The following is a 19,979-nucleotide window of genomic DNA, read 5'->3' on the forward strand; positions in this document are numbered from 1 at the left end:
AGTCAAAAACTATTATTTGGGTTAACGTTTCTTTTTAATTTAGACACAAACCACACAATAAATTGCTAGTAGCAAACAGTCAGTTATGATGTACATTGCTATGCAGTTATATCAACCAGTTATCACAATAAACAGTCGGTCTATGATCATGAACATAAAACTTTACTCCTGCATGTGTCAGTTGTACAATATTCATATATGTCATCGTACTATTATTAGAGTGAAAAATCATCTAGAAGCTGGACATTGTTTGAGATCAGCATTGCTTACAAAACAGGTTACTACTGAAAGCTGGTCAATCGATACTGATTATCTGCAGTAACAGTATTACACAAATACATTCTCGTCAGGTCAATAGACCTCTGACTGTATAGTTAAAGCTATATACAGTGTTATATTAACTTTAAAATCACTGAGCAGAACAAATTTCTAACTCTCGGGCTACAAAGTTTTGTAGCTACAAAGTGTGTAGATGTATCTTCTAAGACAATTGTTTTTTTTTTAAATCAACCCTGTGGGAACATTTCAGCACCTTATCAATTTGATAGACATTCTAATCAATCAATAATAGTTACTTTCCTGTAAAGTATTTTATAAACACATAATCTACCAACATTTTGGTAACATAGAGCAGGATTTCAGGGTCCTGTTTTCTGCCTGTGTCTTACACTGTGAGAACTGCCTACAAGGAGAATATTGGAGTTAATCAATCAAATGTATATAAGTCAATATATAGTATTGCTGACTAAATATTCAGTCCTGTTAATACAGGGGGCTGCACTGGTGGGGGGTATTTTTACAGGTACCAGTTTGGCTGCATAAGACATTTGGGAAGTAGAGATTGAGTAACAGATAAATGAGTTTTGCAGGTTTATCAGATGCCAAACCCCTGCAACAGTTTGTACTCAGTCAGAATTTTACAACAAAGTTATCACAGCAAATAAGATCACATGGTTAATGGTAGAAATACAATGTTCAGCAGCTTTAAGGCGTTTTCACATCTGCAAGTCCGAACCAAGATTCATGTCTTACTGTGTTTACATTAGTTTTGGTTTCATATTGCAACTTAAAGAGCGGACTATGGAATTTTGTATGACATACATATGTCCCATTGTCATCACCTACATAAACTGTGTCTGACGGCATGGTGTCAGTTCGAGGGGCAGTAGTCTTTCCGTTTGAATATACAGGTGCAAAAGTGCAGCAGCCCTGTGTGAAGGAAACACCATTAATCTTAGCGAGGCTGCAGAGGCTCCAGCACAAAAGAAACTGCAGTGTGTTGTCCTGGAGCCGGATAATGTCTCAAACTCATGAATCTGTTACTGGTCACACAGCTGATGTCAGTTTCAGCTGTTTATTCATTCTTGTCCAGTGTTGTCATTGTTTTACTGAATGTAGTTCTCTACCATCATCTCTGGGTGAAATGTAGCTGATGAAGTTCTTGAGATGTGGTTCAAAGCTTTGTAAAACGCTGCTATGTACATTTTGTATTGCAGCTTTTATATGATTCAACTGCTACAATTTCGATCAGTGTCTGAATGTGTCTCAGAGGCTGAAGGTCAGACTATGTTTATCTCAGCCTCGCTGGTGCTTCCTTCGCTCTGAGCCTTCTGCTCCTTGGTCGCGTGCATCTTCAAGTGTTTTTTAAGGGATGACTGGTCCGTGTAGCTCTTTCCACACTGGCTGCAGAGGAAGACCTTCTCTTTGGTGTGGACCAGCTCGTGTCTCTTCAGGTGTCCTGACCTGCTGAAGCTCTTGCTGCAGTATGAGCAGCTGTACTCCTTCTCTCCCGTGTGCGTCCTCTGGTGCAGTTTCAGGCTGCTGGCCACTGTGAACTTCTTGCCGCACTCATTGCAGCTGTATGGTCTCTCACCTGTGTGCATGCGCATGTGTATAGTGAGGTGTCCCGCCTGGCTGAACGTCTTCTTACACAGCTCGCAGCTGTAGGGCCTCTCTCCAGTGTGAATCCTGTAATGCGTTTTGAGATCACCCAAGCCATTAAACCTTTTCCCACACTGAGCACAGCAGTACGGCTTCTCGCCGGTGTGGATCCTCTCGTGTATGCGCAGGTTTCCTGCATTGCTGAATGTTTTGCCGCACTCCTGGCAGCTGTAAGGCCTCTCCCCGGTGTGAGTCCGCAAGTGGACTTTGAGCTGGTTGTGCTCATTAAAGCGCTTCCCACAGTGCGAGCAGCAATACGGTTTCTCTCCAGTGTGTATGCGTTTGTGTATCCTGAGCTGACTGGGGTGGGCGTACGTTTTGCTGCAGATGTTGCAGCAGTAGGGTCGTTCTCCTGTGTGGGTGCGCTTGTGGGATTTGAGGAGGTCGGCGCGGCCGAAGCGTTTGCCGCAGTAGCTGCAGCTGTGGACCTTCTCACCGCTGTGGACCTTCTCACTGCTGTGAGTCTTGATGTGGACATTAAGCGAGACTGCGCGACTAAACGTTTTGGGACAGCTGGGGCAGCGCAAGAAGTTGTCGCAGTTTTCCACAAACTCTTCTGCAGGAACAGCGGAGGAATCACTGCCCTCCTGCGTCGCAACCTCTGGCTCTGCAACCTGACCGCTCGCTTCCTCTGGGTCTGCATTTAATTCAGGGTAATATTGCAACACATGCTCCTGCTCAGGGAAACTGTCATTGTCACCGTACTGCAACACCCCATTCTGCTCCTCCTCCTCTGTCTTAATATACGGTCCATCCTGCATGTAGCTGTCAGAGACAATGGTGACTTTAACCTCACCGTCACTGCCTCTGGAGTCTGGTTCAGGGCCTGAAGATGGCAGCAGAGGTGCATATGCCTCTGGATTGTCACAAGAGACCCCTGTGCTCTCGGTTTTTAAGGGCCTCATTGTCAGATTGAGAAGAGACGAGGGCTGTGAGAGGTCAATGGCACAGTTTTCTTCCAGGCCAGGCTCTTCTTTCACAGATACCAGGGTACTTACCTCTGAGGTGTTGACACATGGGTGTTCTACCTTAAGATTTGTCTGCAGAAAAAAGGAGTCCGACGAAACGCTCTCCCTCATCTTGTCTTTTTGCTTCCTCCTGCAGCTCTTCTTGTCACTGCTGCATATGGACATTTTGAACGTGCCCTGAGTGGAGACGATCGGATGACTGGTCCTTTCTAAAGTATTGTCTGTGACATCTTGTTCTGTGGAAAAAAAGGTCAAAATTATGAACAAAATTATATAGACTGCTACTCTGGGTCATGCATGTCCTAAACTATATCTAAAATAATTAATTAGCGCAAAGGAATATTTTCAAACTGTGGAAACTCACAATACAATCAAAATAAACTGACTTGAATAAAGCAAGATTCACTGATTTTTTTTCACGACTGGGGCGGACAGGCTCAAAACACTGGCATATTTAGCTATTTGTTTTTATTGACAGATCCAGCAGATACAGGGCAACAAAAGCATTCATTTTGAATTATGTCATCTGAGAAATGTAAACTAAATCCTCACTTTCCCTTTAGTCTCTTGGAGGAAATTCTTAGCTCTTAATTTTAACCAGCTAAGAGGGGTTTAATGCCAAACTGCTTTTTTTCACTGAACTTATATCCATTATTTTATCACTACAAGTAATCTAATGTATTATTACACAACTGTGTGATGCAGTTTGATGATCACTTTGTCATATGAGGACATTTATCAGTGGAGCTTTGACCAGAGGATATTTATCAGGGACCATAGGAATCGTAATGTTGCTACAACAACAATAATATTAACAATAATAAAAGGTTTTACATGATTAAAACATAATAATGACAGTTTCAATTATTAATACTGGCATGATAGTTGCACTGCATTCAACAGAAATCACCAGGTATAATTCATACCTCAATATTATTTTAGAGCAACTACCAAGTAATAATTTAACAGTTTGATTCATCACTTTTCTATAAAATGTCACAAAGTGATAAATAATGGTTTTAATTCCTTACAGGCCACGATGATGCTTGTTTTATCTGATCAACATCTCAAAACGTTTCCTTGATCTCCCTGTATAGAGCCGTATAGAGCAGTGAATGCAGCATTGTTTATTGATGTTTTGCTGTGCTGTTGCACTTTTATTTATGTCTGTAAACAGAAATGCACGGGCTCTGTTTGCTGACTGCAAACAAAAGGACAGTGTCTGCACGAAGCTGCATCGTCCGTCATTCACCGCCTGTAAACAAGCGTACCTTTGGACGCACACTCCTGGCTCTTGTGTACAAACAGCAGCCGCTTCAGGCCCTCGTTCTCGGACTCGATCCTCCGTATCGTGCCCTGATACTCGCACAGGGTCCGGTCCACCGAGTCCAGGATGTCGCTCACTGTGGCTCTGAAGATCTCGTTCAGAGAGGACTCCAGGAAGACTTTCAGGTCACCGGACGTGGCCATGTTGGAACCGGGCGGCTGTGGAAGACTCGGTGCGATCTTACCCGGTGCAAAGTGTCTGGATCATTGAATGGCACAGACAAAAGGTGTGTGTGTGTGTGTGGGTGTGTATGTGTGTGTGTGCGTGTATTGCTGCTGCCGCCGTGTGCGGAACAAACAAAGCACACTCAGGCGCAGGAGAGTGACGCAGGGGAGACGCTGCTTCTGTTTTCCTGACACCGCTCAGGCCCACAGCGCCTCCCAGCGGCGGGGAGTGCAGCTGCTGAATTGGCCGAGGCCCCACTCGACGTCACACAGTTCAAACAAACAACCACGTTATAGTTGATATTTGTGTTAAACCACAAACAGCTAATCACCAGGGTTTACTAGTGTTCACTACTAACGACACCACTAGTTCACCACTACTACTAACCACCACTAACAAGGACGAGTGATAAGTGATAGGTAATGCAACTGTTTTAATGTGGATGCTAATCATGCTAATACCATTTTACATTTAATTACACCGATGGTGTACGGGAGCTAATGCTGCTAAGCATGTAATGAGCTGACCAAATGCTTCTGTAACTCGTGCATGTGCTAATTGTGGCTAGCCGCCCTGTAAGTCTGTGGCAACAACGCTAACGAGCTAAAATGGTGCGTTAGCTACATTAGTTGTTGCTAATGCAGCGAATAATCAGTTTGCGACCGATGCTAATGCTAATCCTGATGTGAATAATGCTAAATTGCTTCCAGTTAAGCTAAAACTGTGCAAATATATTAGATTGACTCTCTTGTTATTTTATCGTCTCTGTCTTATTATAATATTATTTTATTAGTCTTCTTGTTTTAAGGGTTAGGGTTAATAATTGTCTTATTCACCTTGTTATATTTTTAATTGTGTTGTAAAACGATCTTCTTGGTCTTGTTATCTGATCTTATTAATGTTGTTATGTAATTCTTATTCTCTTGTTCTTATTTCTTATGAGTCTTATTACACAATCTTATCAGTCTTGTGTTGAAGCAAATTCCCGAAACACATTCTTGATAATAACACCAACTTATAGTGTTAACCTTAACACTAACCCTTGTTTAACACAGTCATTGGTTGACTCTAAGGTTACTGTGTTAACCAACCAGTTCTCAGTTGCTCACAAAGCAAAGTGTGAAACAGACGTGTCCGTGCAGACACACATCAGATCGACACACCAACAGACGTTTGCTCAGCTAATTACATGAAGACATTGAATCTAGGAGCCTTCTGGTTCTACCGCATTGCTCCAGGTGTCAGTCGGAGGAATGACTTTGAGCCGCTCCCCTCACCTGACCTGTATGTGTGCTTGCATGCCTTCAGGCCAGTGGGCGTGGGCCAGGGCCTCTCAGGTGTCTCTGTCCTCTTGAGTCATCTGCCAATCACAATGTACCCTTTCTTCCTCTTTGTTGTCACTCAGCTGCTTTCTCCTTCTTCTTCTTCTACTTCTTCACTCCTCTAAATTCTCCCCCCTCTCCCCCCCCTCCAGCTGTATCTGCAGACAGACGAACAGGACGTACGGAGACGGAAGTGTGATCAGGATTTCTTCAAAATGGACAGGAAACATGAAGAAGAAGAAGGAGGAGGAGGAGGTCCAGACTGGGACTTGTGACTTGCATGCTTCTTTATGCAACACCACAGACTTAAGCGGCAGCCTGGCTTTCAGAGAGCGGATGTGTTGCTGGTTTGTTGTATGAAGCAGGCTCAGATGAAAATCAGCTGAAGGGGTATTTGTATGCGTGTGTGCGAGTGTGAGTGAAGGCACAGCTCAGTGACAGCAGCATAAACCCAGTGTAACACAGCAGCGTGTCCTTCCCTCCCACAAGACTTGACTTAAAACCTCACACGCTGGCTGATCATATGATGCTGCTTTAGAGAGCCAGGAGGGGGTAAGTCATGCTTCATAGTTGAAAAGATTCTTTGTAATGAGGGTAGTTTTTGGCTCTTTGAGGTTTGAAAATGTTGAAATGTTCAAGTTTCTGCCTGTGCCATGCACGGTGGTGCTAATGAATGAAATTCTAGGTGGCTCTGTAGACGGATTATGTTGTTGCACATTATTTTTAATAATTCATTTCATAACTTTCCAATTACCCAGTCTGACTGTTTTTATTTTCTCCTCTGTGGTATGTTTTCTTTCATTTATACATAACTTTACTTCTCTTTTTGTGGTTTTCTCTTTTATGACACTGAAAAGTGTTTCTTTCAGGAGCCCTCCACAATCATCTGAGCATTTGCATCACAGTTAATTTTTCCAACACTGCTGCTGAAGATACTGTCACACACAGAAGATTAATGTGTTATAGTTTCAAACACACCAGCAAGAGATTATCAGCAGTACTGTAAAATGTCAGTCTGCCCCATTTTTTTGGATGTTCAGAGTAAACATCAAAGAAACAATTCATTATTTGCAACATTTAGTTCTTAAAGTTTAATTATCTCCACACAGAGCCATTCATTTATATACAAGCCTCCTTCCTAATCTTCAGTAAGGCTCATACATTAGATGTAGCACTTGTTGCACTCTGACAGGAACTGAGAAGTGAGCACCCACACAGGAAATGTGGTCAAAGTCTGTCCCGGATGTTGGTTGCGTGACTTGAATAGAATAATGAAGATAGACAAATGTGATAGAAATAGATGAAGAGGATTCAATTTCAAGCAATAGAATTAAATATGCAGAACAGAATAAGATATGATAGTTGATGCTTTAACTGTTCACTTCCTGTGGCCTTGGTGTTGTTAGAGGAGATGCCCTTGGTTTGTGTTGATAAGCGGCAGCAACTACAAGTTTAGACTCTTGTTCACAATGGCTTTATCCATCAGCCAGGGTCTCAGTGCACCACAGTGACAGACGCTCAGTGATAAAATTATAAACATACGGCGCAGACAGTTAAACTGCTCACCAGAAAAAAAAGATTAACTCCACCCTCTGTCTCTCTTCTTAATCCACACACATGCATCGCTATCTCTCTGCTTCTTTTCTTTCAGCTCACTCGCTTGGGTGATTTTCTTCGTCTGTGATCAGGAAGTGCACACAAGCTTTTGTGACATTTCACTTGAAGTCTGTTGCTCTGTACATGTGCACTGCAATATCGAGATACTAGGAAATTCAACAAATGATAACAATGGGATATAAAAAAAATGTGTGGTAAGTGTTGAGTATTTTTGTCAGAGTGATGTATTTGATTTAAAATGCAGTCAGTAGTTTTGAATTTACTCTTTCTCGCAGATTAACTGAAAAAGGTAGAGCCACTGTCCATATCACTATCCCACTTAATATAGCGGATTGTTATGATGTTATGTTGTCTGTCAGCTATCAGATGTTCCATCTAATAGACCAGGAGGTTCCCAAAAAAGTTATTTTTAAATGTGGTATTCAAACAGTTGATGAAGAATAAGAACAGCTTTGTTTTTGTTATCATGATACATCAGGGTTCTTGAGCCACTCGTGTCTGACACACAATTGAATTCTTCTGCTGCATATTCTTGAACATAAACGGGTTCTTTCTTTTTTCACAGATCTGTGAATGGAGCCACTGGAGGTTGTAACATGCCTCAGAGTTTATGCAGCAGCACAAAATGATCTTTATATAGAAGAGGACAGCAAGGCAACATTTACTGATACATCTTTCACCAAAACCCACGAAATCTGAAAGAAAATCCCAAAACCAAACAACAGAACAGACTGAGAGAGACTCTGATGGAGGAGGAAATCATCTGCTCCTCTCTGCTACACAGTACAGATTCAGTCCTGCAGCAGCCCCAACAAGACTCATGGACCTCTGCGGGGCATCATTACAGTGAAGAACAGGAGATCACAGTTTTGGATGAGACAGAGACGGATGGGGAGATAATCCAGGCACACGGGACAGATGAACTCGCTCTGTCCCCAAAGACAGGACGAGAGACTCCTGAGGAGGCAGAACACTGGGAGCACATAATATGTCCTGTACGTCCCAGTGCCCCACTGTCTTTCGCCACGGTACAGTGGGACATGCCTGATCCCTTTACAGAGAAGCCCTTACTGGTGACTGACAGCGGTTTGGCCAATGAGCTGGACTCCAGTGGCATGACGAGTCTAGGTACCACTTCCCCCTCACTTCAGCAATCTGAAGATGATATTGCTGAGCTTTTCATTACGGCGGAGAGAGAGGAACAAGATTGGTTTGATTCACAGCTTCTGAGTTCGGAGTGGACAGGAAACAGCTCTGAGGTACGTACTTAACATACAGTGATAATGTAAATAGCTGTAAAGCTGATACTATTACGATTTTTGTCTGTTTCTGTGTCTGTACACACTTTTTAGATACAGTTTCCTGTAACTCCTTACTTCCTTCACTGAGTGTAGCCTTGGCTTTTCAGTCGCCACCTCTGTCTCTACTTTTTTTTTAAAAATACGCACGTGTGAGTCACTGTAATAGGTTGAGCAGTAGTGGGAGAAATAGAGCACACATCATGTTGGTCAGATGAGGCTCTGAGTGCAAACTATCTAGTCATGAACCCACTGGCGATCACAAGTTTTTCTCACGCATTTTTTCACATGCTCATGTTCGAATACGGCCTGTGTTGCAATTTCTAGCCATGTGATGCTGCCAATGTGCAAAAGCCGATCGCACAGGAAAAGGAAGATTCAACCCACGAGCTTAACGGTGCGTATTACTCATAGATACACGTTAAAACATTGATTTTTTCTATTTCTCGCTCAGTTTTTTGGAAAATACATTCATGATTCATGTTTATTGTTGGAGCTTTGGTGTCATTTTAATTAGAAGTAAACTGTGATGTGATGTTTACCTTTCTCTGGAAAATCTTCCAGAAATTCCTCTCGAGACTGACTCAGAAGATGAGGACAGATGCTCAGTAACCTCAGATCCTGTTGAAACCTTGGACATAATCGATACTGTGGGGGAGGCTGAAGGCTCAGAGGATGAGGTGAACTGTCTCGTAGATGAAAAGCCAGAAGAGGAACCAGAGGAGCTTAGCATTCTGCTTACTGCACAGGGAGACTCAGAGGAACAGCAACATTTAGTGAATGGTGAAGAGATTGATGAAGAGGGCAAGGAGGGTCAAGAAGAAGAAGAGGAGCAGCGTGTGACAAACCTGTTTTATGCTGGCGAAGGTGAAGAGGCGAAAGCTGTCAGTTGTCCGAGTGATGTGTGAGTATCATGTAAAGGGGAACAGAAAGTGTGTACTGAAAATCACTATGTTAGCCATATGCCAGTTTTAGCCTTACTTTATTTATTAACACTGACTGCATCTCATATTTCATGCACTGTTTGTAGGGAGGTGTCTGCAGAGCCACTACAAAATGAGGATACTGGACTAACCCCAGATAAGCTAATTAATTTGCATCCGTCAGAGGATGAAATTCGTCACTCAGGGACCGAAGAGGACGTAGAGGTACAGGAACAGTTACACGAAGATTCCACAGGTCGGACCGGAGAGACAGAAATGTGTCAAGGTGTAGATCATAAAGTGGAACCTGAGAGGCCAGAAGCCGTCGACAACAGTGAAGAAGAATTAATGCAGGAGACAGAAAATGCAGAGAAGATAGAAAACTCACAAGAGATACAAGAGCTGGATGAAGAATTGGAGGACAAAAGTTGTTTGGAGCTACAAGATTGTGAAGAGACAACTTCACCACACCCTGAACGATCTGAGTGTGAGCAGCTGGAAATGATCAAAGAGCCTGAGCCTGCCCAAGCAGAGGAGGAACACTCTGACCAGTTAGGATGTCAACATCTGAAGGAGTCGCCAGAGATGGAACTAACAAACCAGTCAACCCGACCTGAAACTGCAATGCAGACAGAGGAGTGTACTCAGTCAGATGGGACAGTTTGTGTTGAAGCCAAAGACACCGAAGTCCCAGACCAGCAGCAGCAGACGGAGCCGCCCGAGCAGAATGAGCAGTCACCGCGATCGACTGATGTGTCTCATCCGACATTTTCTGAGCACCATGTGCTATCAGAGGACTCAGATGAGTCAGAAATAACAGAGCAGCTGTCTGCAGAGACTGAGGTCACACAGCAGACAGCAGAGGCAGCAGAGGCAGCAGAGTTACAGCAGGTGGGCTCGCCCACGTTACATCAGGCTGATGAATTAAAAGGTCCTGAGGATGGAGGTGCGCGAACAGTGATGGCGAATGGAGAGAAACACAAGCTCCCTGAGACGCCCACGCGTCATATGAACGGGGGTGAGGTGGACAGAGAGATGGCCCGCAGCCTCGCTGAACGGCTGTTTAAGCTGGACGGGATCCAACCTGTAGATGTGGTGAAGCACTTAGATAAAGAGTAAGTGCATGTTTTTATGAATTTAAAATCTTTCAGTGTTGATAAGTGATGAATGATGAGCTTCGCAGCTAAACCCACAACTAGCCACAGCTATAAGGTTTTTCTGCTGCTTAGGGGGAGCTCCCAGGTGCAGATGTGTGTAAATGTCTTCGGTTCCTCTCTGTGCTACTAAAAATCCTGAAACTATATAAACAAAATGTAACGTGATTATTAAATCAAAATAAAAAGCTGACTTTTAATAATATCAACGTCATGGTTCCATCTCATCAAATATTGAGAGGTGCTCTCTTTTCCCTACATGTGATTTATTGCACATAAACAGCCAGATAACATTAAAAGAGCACTGAAAAGATTTTTTACACATTATCATCAAATGTGTCACAGGGAGGGCAGCTCAGCGTGTGAAAACAGTGATGTTTCTTTTTCTGTGGTTTTGGAGGAGTTTTGTAAAATTTGAGAAAATAACCATGATGATGTCATGGTTACCTTAGATACAGATGAAAACAGAAAGTCTGTGTTACTCACCAAGGGCGTTGAGGTTAAAACAGCTGCACATTTCCAGGCTTTAAGAGTCGTATAGTAAACTGCATTTTTGGAGTTTGACTTCCAGTAAGCACTAAAAGCCAGGGCATCTGATTTAGTGACTTCATAGTCTTGTGGGTCATATTTATGAGTTATTTGTGATTAAATTATGCAATTTGAAATTTTACTGGCCTGAGAAATCTTCACTGACTTCCTCTTTATGCTTGGACATCATATTCAAGAAGTCACATGATTTCTTTTTATCGTCCTTTACCCTCAGTTTAGCTTAAAAGTTGCATATCCTGTTCCCCTCCCGTTAGAGTTTTAAAATAAATGATTGAGTTGAGTATATTGAAATACTTGATTTTTTTTCTCTTTGAGACCTCAGCAAAACTTATTTTGAAAATAAGTAAATATATTTGATGATCGAATTTCAAAGAAATTGCTGATAACCCTCATGCAGATATTTCTTCTGTCTCTGTGTAGTAATGAATTCAGTCATGCTGTCGGAGAGGAATACCTGAAATTCTTTGACTTTACTGGGCAGACTCTGGATCACGCCCTGAGGTGAGAATTTACAGTGACAGAGCTTGGATTGTATGCAATGACAACTCTCTTACAAAAACAAAAAACTCGTGAAACAACTTGTAAAACTTCTGCTTACTCTCGACGTCTCTTGCTCTCAGGTCTTTTCTGAAAGTGGTGGTACTGATAGGAGAGAGCCAGGAGAGGGAGCGTGTGCTGCAGCATTTTGCCTGCCGCTTCCATCAGTGCAACCCTGATGCCTTCTCCTCTTCAGGTGAGTCTCTGTCACTGTTTACCTCGACATGTTTGATTCATGCTCAGAGATGCATCAGTGAGTCGTCAACACTTCTTTTTTATATCCTCAGGGGCTGTGTTGGCTCTGACGTGTGCTTTAATGCTTCTCAACACTGACTTGCATGGGCAGGTGAGACACATTTATGTCTGTAAAACAAATGTTTAAAGATATAAAATGTTGTTTTGACATGTTCTGTGTGTGTGTGTCTACAGCATGTGGGAAAATCCATGTCCTCCTCTAAGTTTGTGTCCAACCTGGATGGGATGAACGAAGGTGAAAACTTCAGCAAGGATCTCCTGAAAGTAATGGCTTTATTACATTTCTCAGAAAACCCATTTTATGGAAATGGAAAGGTCAAATCCCTGTTGGTGAAAATGTTAATGATTTTTTCTTCTCCATTTACATTTTAGAGTCTTCATAATTCCATCAAGAGTGAGCCGCTGGAATGGGCTGTGTAAGTGGACAGTCGTCATTTCACCCTCACTTGATTTGTTCTCTCTCATCGAATGTTCCTTTGTCATATCTTTCACATCACGTCTCCTCTCACACGTAACAACCTCCCTCTGTGTGTCGAAGGGATGAGGACATGTTGAAGAGCTCTGTGTTGCTGGAAGAAGAAGTGGGAGATGATGCGCAGCTCCGCTCGACAGCCAACCCCTTCCAAGTTGTTGCTCACGACAAAAACGCCTCAGTGGTCAAAGAGGGATTCCTACTTAGAAAACTCCACGCAGACATCGACGGCAAACGCAGTGAGCATGACTTATTTTGCCTCTCAGGTTTTCATTAAAGGTTAAAATATGTTGTCTGGTACATAGAAAGTAGTAGATCCTACGTGTGGTGGGGTCACATAAGAACTTCACTTTCCTGCACTACATACTAGCATTATAGTATTTTGATCACTTCAGAGCTGAGCTGTGTGTTTTATTGTGGAGGGTGTAGACTTGTCTTTAGTCTGTAATCTTCACTTACCTGCTAAATGTTTATGTGTTTCAGCTCCATGGGGGAAAAGAGGCTGGAAGACTTTCTATGGAGTCCTGAGGGGAATGGTTCTGTACTTACAGAAGGTCAGTGACTCAGCTAACTGTGCTTATTATGTGAAAATTGTTTTGTATGTAAATTATAAAATACATTTCTGACATATGGGTTTGTGGTGTGTCAGGATGATTACAGGAGGGATCAGCAGATGAATGAGGAGGTGGTGAGTGTGCACCACTCGGTGGCTGAGCAGGCAGTCGATTACACAAAGAAGCCGCATGTGTTACGTTTGCAGACGGCTGATTGGAGGGTTTTCCTATTTCAGGCCTCGTAAGTCGCGATGCAGCTGGAACCAGTATGTACAATGTATGTGTGTCCAACGGTCAGAGTCACAGCGCTGGTGTTTTGTGCTCAGATCTATATTGGAGATGAAGTCTTGGATCAACCGCTTCAACCTGGTTTCGGCTCTCCACTCATCGCCTCCGTTTCCTGCTGCTGTCGGCTCCCAGAGGAAGTTCTTCAGGCCGATCCTTCCCGCCTCGCAGTCTGCTCACACTCTGGTACACACTCTTACTTCTCGTTCTATAATTTCCCTTGAAGTAAAAGTTATTTTACCACATTTTTACTTAATTTTTCCCTTTTTTTATACCATATCTGAGTGTTTCATCAGTAAACATTGAAATACCTTCTGCAAAGTTGTTTTAATTTCAGTTTTCTACTTTCAACAGTTGCATAGTTGAAATTAAAGTCAAATGTTTGGATGAGTCAAGGATGTAATCTTGTAGCAGAGCTTAGTATAGAAATGACTAGACATACATTATATCTTTGATGATGATACACATCTGAACCATGCACCCTCTGGGATTACTTCACCCCGGCAGCTGAAGTATGAGAAGGATAATTTATTTATTCAACAGGCATAATTCAGATAAATATTCTTACACAAACAGTCCAATAGTTGTAATGTATATAATGTCTAAATAAAACAAATTTGCAGCTGCGACCCTGATAATAATTTCCACCCTTTATATCTGATTGTTCCTCGGTAGGATTTGCATAAATCGCATTTGCATTTTTCTTTTACTATGTGTAACTTTCCGTGCAGGAACGTCAGTTGCAGTTTCATGCAGGAAAGCTTGAGTCCTTCAAAGCCGACCTGTTGAACCTGCAGCACAATGCTCCAGAGAGCCGAAAAGCCAGAGCCAAGGAGCTGGAGGGGCATCGAGTCAGAGCAGAGTACCTGCAGTACGAGGTAGAGGAGGTGTCCTGAGTGAATGTGCATACGTAAATACAGATACATATATATAAATATATGTATGAGTGTCAGTGACCCATGATTGACCCTGCATTCTCTTGTGCAAACCCTACAGATGTGTCGCTACGAGATCTACATCCAGGTGCTGGAGGCTTGGAAGAAGGTGGAGAAGACGGGCAACAATGCATTGAGCACTGCAGAGCTGAACCTGTTCGATAAAGCCCTGTGTGCAGACTCTGTGGGGGACGAAGAGGACGGCGGACTGAAAAAGTCCTACTCCAGCCCTTCTCTGGAGCAGGACATCACTCCCACAGTGGTCAAAGTCAGACGCAACATCTCTGAAAGACGGACGTATCGCAGGACTATCATCCCTCGGTGGAATAAAGAGGCCTGAGAGGTATTCTTACTCAGAGACTGCTGACTTGACTTCAATTGTTTTAGGTTGTGGAAGCACTGAACACAGAAGCAGGGAAGACACCCAAGTTAAATTTAAAAGCCATCTGGGCAAGTTGTGTAGATTTATTTGCATTTTTATCCTGTGCACTTTTTCAAGAAATTTACCTCAGGGAATCCCCAACTCTCAAGACTCTTTTACTATTGAGGGGAGAACCTGACACTTCTGTTGAGTGACTCATAATGTCTGCTCCTAATTTATTTAGTTGTCTTTAAAACAAAAAACAAAATTTCTTTGTATTAAAACTCAAAATGGTACAAAATCTGTTACATTTGAAATGTCACACTTTGGGCAACAGTTGTGCCTTTTAAAATGCAAACCACAAGAGGGTGCTGTAGTACAGGACATGTGTGAGTGAATGTCGGGGACAGGCCATTCTGTCAGAAACTTGTTTTAATAATTGCACTTTTGCTGTTCTTAATATTTTTGCATCCATTGTTTGTTGCCACTGTTTCATACTTTGTTCATATGAAGGATTTATTTCTGAAATGTTATGTTTTTTTCTCTGTAGGAGAAAAATAAAATATCACTTGTATTTATCATTCCCATCTTTTCCTAACCCTAATCACATCCTGCAGGCGGAGCTCTTTGGAGCCCGGGGTCACCTGCAGCTGCTCTGTCACAGTTTTCCTGTGCTCCTGAGCCAAGTTAAAATCTTATGATGTTTGAAACAGGGGGGGGGTACTTGAGCAGCCTTCTGAACTGTAATTTGCATGCTGTAGTTCACCTCCACCACCAGAACGAGAAGGCGCTTGACGTCATCATCATAGTCTTCTAATTCAAGCTCCCAGAAGTGCACTCTTACTGCATCTGTGCTGTTCTCTGTTATTTCCTCTTCAGTCGCTTTAGATGGGATCCTTGTTACGTCCTGAAGCCTTAAAAGTTCAGTCAGCAGTGAAACCTTGACCTCAAGAGCTGTTATGCCGGGGACCTGCAGAGCCCATTCATATATGGGTGTGTCAAACAGCATCCTGATGCTTCCACTTTTAATTCAGTTCATGGATATTGTCGCTGTATATTTAAAATACAGACAACGATCAAAGTGGGCAGGAAACTTTTCTGACTATTTTAAGTTCACTAATAGACTTGAGATTATAGAGAAGTCAAACACACACACACACTAATCACAGCTGAATGCCTAACCCTAAAAGCATCAACCTTAAGCCATTCTCTTTTATTTCATCACTTCCTGAGCTATAGGGAAAAGTCATGTGACAACCTGGACAAATCAGAACCTAAAAACTAAAAACAAATCTCAAACAGCCCTTTGAAAAAGTGGGGACCGGCCAAAAATCTGACCTCACAAATATATATTTACGAGCTCACACACACACACACACACACACACACACACACACACACACACACACACACACACACACTCGGAACACACACATTGCTCACACAGGAATGTGAGGTGACAATAGGAAACGCAATGAAGAGCACAGACAATACAGACGGGGGACACACAGTTCTGTCTGAACTGGATGGAGGTGATAGGGGTATAAGCTGAGGTTCCATTGGTCCTGAAGCTCCTTGTTCTTCCTGTCTCCCACCTGCACCTACAGACATTAGGACAAACTCAGGATCTGATCCATCTCCACTCATAATGCTCAACTTGTCCTCTGAATGGAAACAGTCTCCATTCATCCACAGGAATAACAAAGGCTCATTAAGATAAAGTCAGATTCTGCAGATGAGGTTGACTGATGGGCCGTAGGAGTGACAGGGGCCCCGGGGCCATCACAGCACCTTCAGTGGAGCGGGCGGGGGGGCGGCCCTGCTAAGAGAAAGGCGACGCCATCTCAGCTAACCTACATGCTCTCGGGCCTGTGACGAAATGTTACGACGGGAGGCAGCCATTAGTTCCTGTTTTGTTTTGTTTTTTAGATCAAATTGAAATGTTTGATAATTTGGGTTTAAAGCTTGTTTGTGTGGTGCTGGCGTCACAGTGGAGCTCTTGACTGAAGCTCTCATGGTCTGCAGACCATGACTTCAACAGTGGTGGTGGTCTTGTTTTGGAGTGCCACCTTTCTCCACCGCTCCAACAACGACGACAACAATAATGACCGGCTGGAGCAGCAGGGGCTGCATCAGCGGCTGGGTTCAGAGGGCATCCTTCCCAAGGAATCGGCCTGTTTTTGTTCCATCTGCGCCACCCCACTCCCCGAGCTTTGTGCGACTCAGTCAGGCCTGGGTGGGTAATTAAAAAGGCAAGAGCTCAAGTTGTGATCATTAGGGGCTTGTCCAGCATGAGCGCTGAAAAAAGACCTCGACATGCAGGGTCACTTCTGCCCCCTTTTTTCATCTTTCTCCACTCTCCTCCTCCCCCTCGCTCACATTGTTGCTTTGAATGTTGCTCAACAATCACAAAAGCCCTGAAATGCTCAGGAAATATAAACCACAAACATAAACTGAGCTGTAGACGCTGTGAGATCTTTTTTTTTTTTCTGCCCTCAATCCTTCCGGATGGGTGTTCTCTATCTGCTGCTGACGCCTCGCACGCTCTACTTGCTACATTTAATCTCTTATATGCATAAACACTTAATTTCTTCTACTCCTGATATTTGAAAAAAAAAAAAGAAAGTTTCATCTCCCCCTTCTCTGTTTCTCTTTCTCCATCTTAAGCTCTTGACTCATGCTGTTGGGATGTGGCTCTCTCCATCCAGGGCCCTCGAAATCTCTCTGCGGTGCTTTCAGGGGTTTTGTTTTTCCACTCAGACTCCGCTCGCCTCTTTCACCGAGACACAGACTCCACTCTTACTCTCTCCTGCCTCTTATCCAGCGTCCACTTGTGCCCACTCCCGTACTTTTCTGTCTGCAAAGACCCAAACACACTCCGTACATTCGGATTACAAATGGGTGTCATTTTCCTTTTCAGTGGGAGTGATATTCTTTTATTGCTTGTAGTTGTTTTCAAAGAGATGGGAGGCACTGAAAAAAAAAAACCCTCCCATCCCTCTTTTTCTCCCAGACTGCACCCATTAGCGTAGCTTTTCTCAAACCCAGACATTTTCATTTTATTTGCCAATCAGACCCAGTCTGAACATGAATCACTTTAGATTTTATCATAACCGAGCCTTCGTGGCCCTTTTTTAACAAATGAAGGCTTTTGTAGCAAAGGAGCGTCTGATTGAAAGAGTCCAGGCGAGTGCCTTGCTTAAGGGCTTTTCAAAGCGTGACCTCTCTTTGCCCTTTCCTCTTCCACACACACTCCTTCCCTGACAACACTCCTCGGGCACAGGCGCAGCAGCTTTTAAGATGCAGGACAAACACAGCGGACGGGATCTAAAAGTCGGTACTCCGTGGGTTAATGCGACGTATGGGGCCGAGCAAAGAGCGCTTGCGAGCTAATCTCCTCCATCTTATCTCGATTCATTTTCGGCTCTGACCGGAATCTGGTTTTTACTCCAGAATCAAATTCACATCTCTGAACATTTGCATTTATTCTTTCTTTATTCTTCAATACGTAATCGACTGTGTGCAAGTCGGGGATAAATCAGCACAATCGAGATGTGTGTGCGATGTTGAATGTTTGTCAGCCCCCCCCCCCGGGCCTCCGCAGGTCAACCCTCTCCCTCAGGGCAGTACCTGATACCTGGCAGATTTTATCCACCTCAGTGTGTGTGTGTAGTGTTGAATGTGTGTGTGCTTTGAAAGGTGTGTTTTTCTTGATGTCTCCCAGTCAATAGTAGCTTCCTGCCTTTAGGGCTCGTGTGTTGTTTAATAGGCCGGTATGACACAGGGCACCTGTGTTTCCTCCCTCCTGTTCCTACACAGAAACAGCCTCTGTTTGGCCATTTTGCTCTGTTTGACTGGCACATTTGTTCCACTATGGTTAAAGTGGAGGAGATAAGATAACCTCTTGAAACCTGAGCAAGGTGTTGTAACTTGAAGTCTGTTCAGGTGTTCTGAGGCCTTTTCTCTGGCCTGTGATTAAAAATAGTCTCTGATAGAGATTGGGTTGTTCAGTCCACCACTTTGGTTCAGACAGAAATATCAATATCAAACAACTTTGTTTTTTGTGCCACCGTGAAGGGGACACTTGTGGCTTGTAGTAAAATCTCTTGACAGCTATTTAACATATACGTTTCTTTGACCTCAGACATGGCTGCTCATCACACATTTCAACTTATTTTCAAGGTTTGTTATTTTCAAATGCATTACAAGCTGGAAAGTGTGTCATTGCCTCATGTTGAGTTGCCATGAAATTTGTAATTTTTCATGGAACCCAGATGATGTATTGTTTAGGTTTTGGTTGTCCCAGATCTTTCCATTAGTGGCTTCATCTTGTGCTTGTTGGACTGATGATTTGCAAAGTTACAAGCGTTGTCAGAAAAAGCCTTGATCCCTATTTCTGAAGTCAGACAGTCACGGTGGGATCAGGTTTCTGATGCTGCGTCAAACACTTCAGTCGTAGCACTGAGCCCTTTAGTTGTTTTAAGTATATGAAGCCAAACATTTGTTGCAAATTTGACATAGCAGCATGAGAATCTCTCACTTTGAAAGAGCTCCAAAATATTTGCTAAATATTCAGAGAAAAGGATGGTTCAGGGGAAGGGCTCAGAATAATCAGCCTCGCTTTGTCCAAAAACAATTCATAAGCAAGGTAACGGGTTCACTCGCGCAATCTGGGTTCTCTCGAGGGCCACAAAAAGCCTGAACTGGGCGGGGCCGACACAGCAGCGCTGCCATTCACGGTTTAAAACAACGACGTGTTCTGCAGCTCATTTGGACAGACAAATTCTGTCAGCCTGCATAATACTGATTCGCCAGGCTGGATTGGTTGGCCGGTGTCTCGAGCCCAGAGATAAGTGGAGAACTTTCCAGATGACTGGCGCAGGACAACCCCGACCCGTCATCCCACTGATTGCCACACACTCCTCTGCTGCCTTTTTGGCAGCAATTTCTCCAGGGCCCCCCCATTCTGTCTTTGCGTTTGTCCCATAATGGTAATGGGACACATGCCTTCTCGTCTACACACAGACACATATAGAGAGACATTCTTGCCCTGTCTCTCAATCACACACACACGCACACACACACACACACACAGTGTTAGCATGGCTCTGTGTTAAGTGTAGTAAGTCCCGGTTGCCCCATCCTGCCAGCTTTGTCTGTCCTCAGCTGTTCCGGCCCGGTGCCTGTATTGTGCTGCCGGGCTCATTACCAGAAGCACTGTGGCCCGAATCCTCCCTGCTAATAGGCCCAGAGAGAGACAGAGAGGAGTTATTTCTGCTGCTGTAGCAGTATAATGTTTTGTTTTTTACTCATTTG

The 19,979-nt window shown here is 43.5% G+C and overlaps 2 protein-coding genes across 4 annotated transcripts; one reads left to right on the forward strand and one right to left on the reverse strand.

Annotated features, from left to right (window-relative positions):
- Nucleotides 1–15: 15 nt before the first annotated feature.
- LOC109642449 (zinc finger protein 436) lies at nt 16–5,867 on the reverse strand. Its single transcript, XM_020107249.2, has 2 exons — nt 4,181–5,867; nt 16–3,145 (listed from the first exon to the last, which is right to left on the reverse strand). Exons 1-2 carry the CDS (start codon nt 4,377–4,379, stop codon nt 1,560–1,562), a joined length of 1,785 nt encoding a protein of 594 aa, XP_019962808.2. The 5' UTR covers nt 4,380–5,867; the 3' UTR covers nt 16–1,559.
- On the forward strand, nt 5,801–15,237 carry LOC109642448 (PH and SEC7 domain-containing protein 3). Of its 3 annotated transcripts, XM_020107248.2 has the most exons (17): nt 5,850–6,275; nt 7,375–7,534; nt 7,906–8,599; nt 8,966–9,035; nt 9,203–9,542; nt 9,669–10,676; nt 11,685–11,765; nt 11,885–11,997; nt 12,089–12,147; nt 12,231–12,320; nt 12,429–12,472; nt 12,595–12,767; nt 13,012–13,082; nt 13,178–13,323; nt 13,409–13,553; nt 14,099–14,245; nt 14,364–15,237. In XM_020107248.2, the coding sequence occupies exons 3-17, from the start codon at nt 8,087–8,089 to the stop codon at nt 14,640–14,642; spliced, it is 3,279 nt and encodes a 1,092-aa protein (XP_019962807.2). In that variant the 5' UTR covers nt 5,850–6,275; nt 7,375–7,534; nt 7,906–8,086; the 3' UTR covers nt 14,643–15,237. The 3 variants fall into 3 exon arrangements, with proteins under 3 accessions (XP_019962806.2, XP_019962807.2, XP_069369622.1); XM_020107247.2 differs by lacking the exon at nt 7,375–7,534 and having other exon boundaries at nt 5,801–6,275; XM_069513521.1 differs by having other exon boundaries at nt 6,033–7,534.
- The last annotated feature ends 4,742 nt before the right edge of the window (nt 15,238–19,979 follow it).

Source organism: Paralichthys olivaceus, chromosome 18, assembly GCF_024713975.1.
Source record: "Paralichthys olivaceus isolate ysfri-2021 chromosome 18, ASM2471397v2, whole genome shotgun sequence".
Classification (NCBI taxonomy): domain Eukaryota; kingdom Metazoa; phylum Chordata; class Actinopteri; order Pleuronectiformes; family Paralichthyidae; genus Paralichthys; species Paralichthys olivaceus.

Coding starts and splice junctions, on each gene's coding strand:
- LOC109642449 (XM_020107249.2), bottom strand. CDS start 4,379: ATGGCCACGTCCGGTGACCTGAAAGTCTTCCTGGAGTCCTCTCTGAAC. Junction 3,146..4,180: donor CCAGGAGTGTGCGTCCAAAG/GTACGCTTGTTT, acceptor TTTTTTCCACAG/AACAAGATGTCACAGACAAT.
- LOC109642448 (XM_020107247.2), top strand. CDS start 8,087: ATGGAGGAGGAAATCATCTGCTCCTCTCTGCTACACAGTACAGATTCA. Junction 8,600..8,965: donor GGACAGGAAACAGCTCTGAG/GTACGTACTTAA, acceptor TGCAATTTCTAG/CCATGTGATGCTGCCAATGT. Junction 11,766..11,884: donor ACTCTGGATCACGCCCTGAG/GTGAGAATTTAC, acceptor TCTTGCTCTCAG/GTCTTTTCTGAAAGTGGTGG.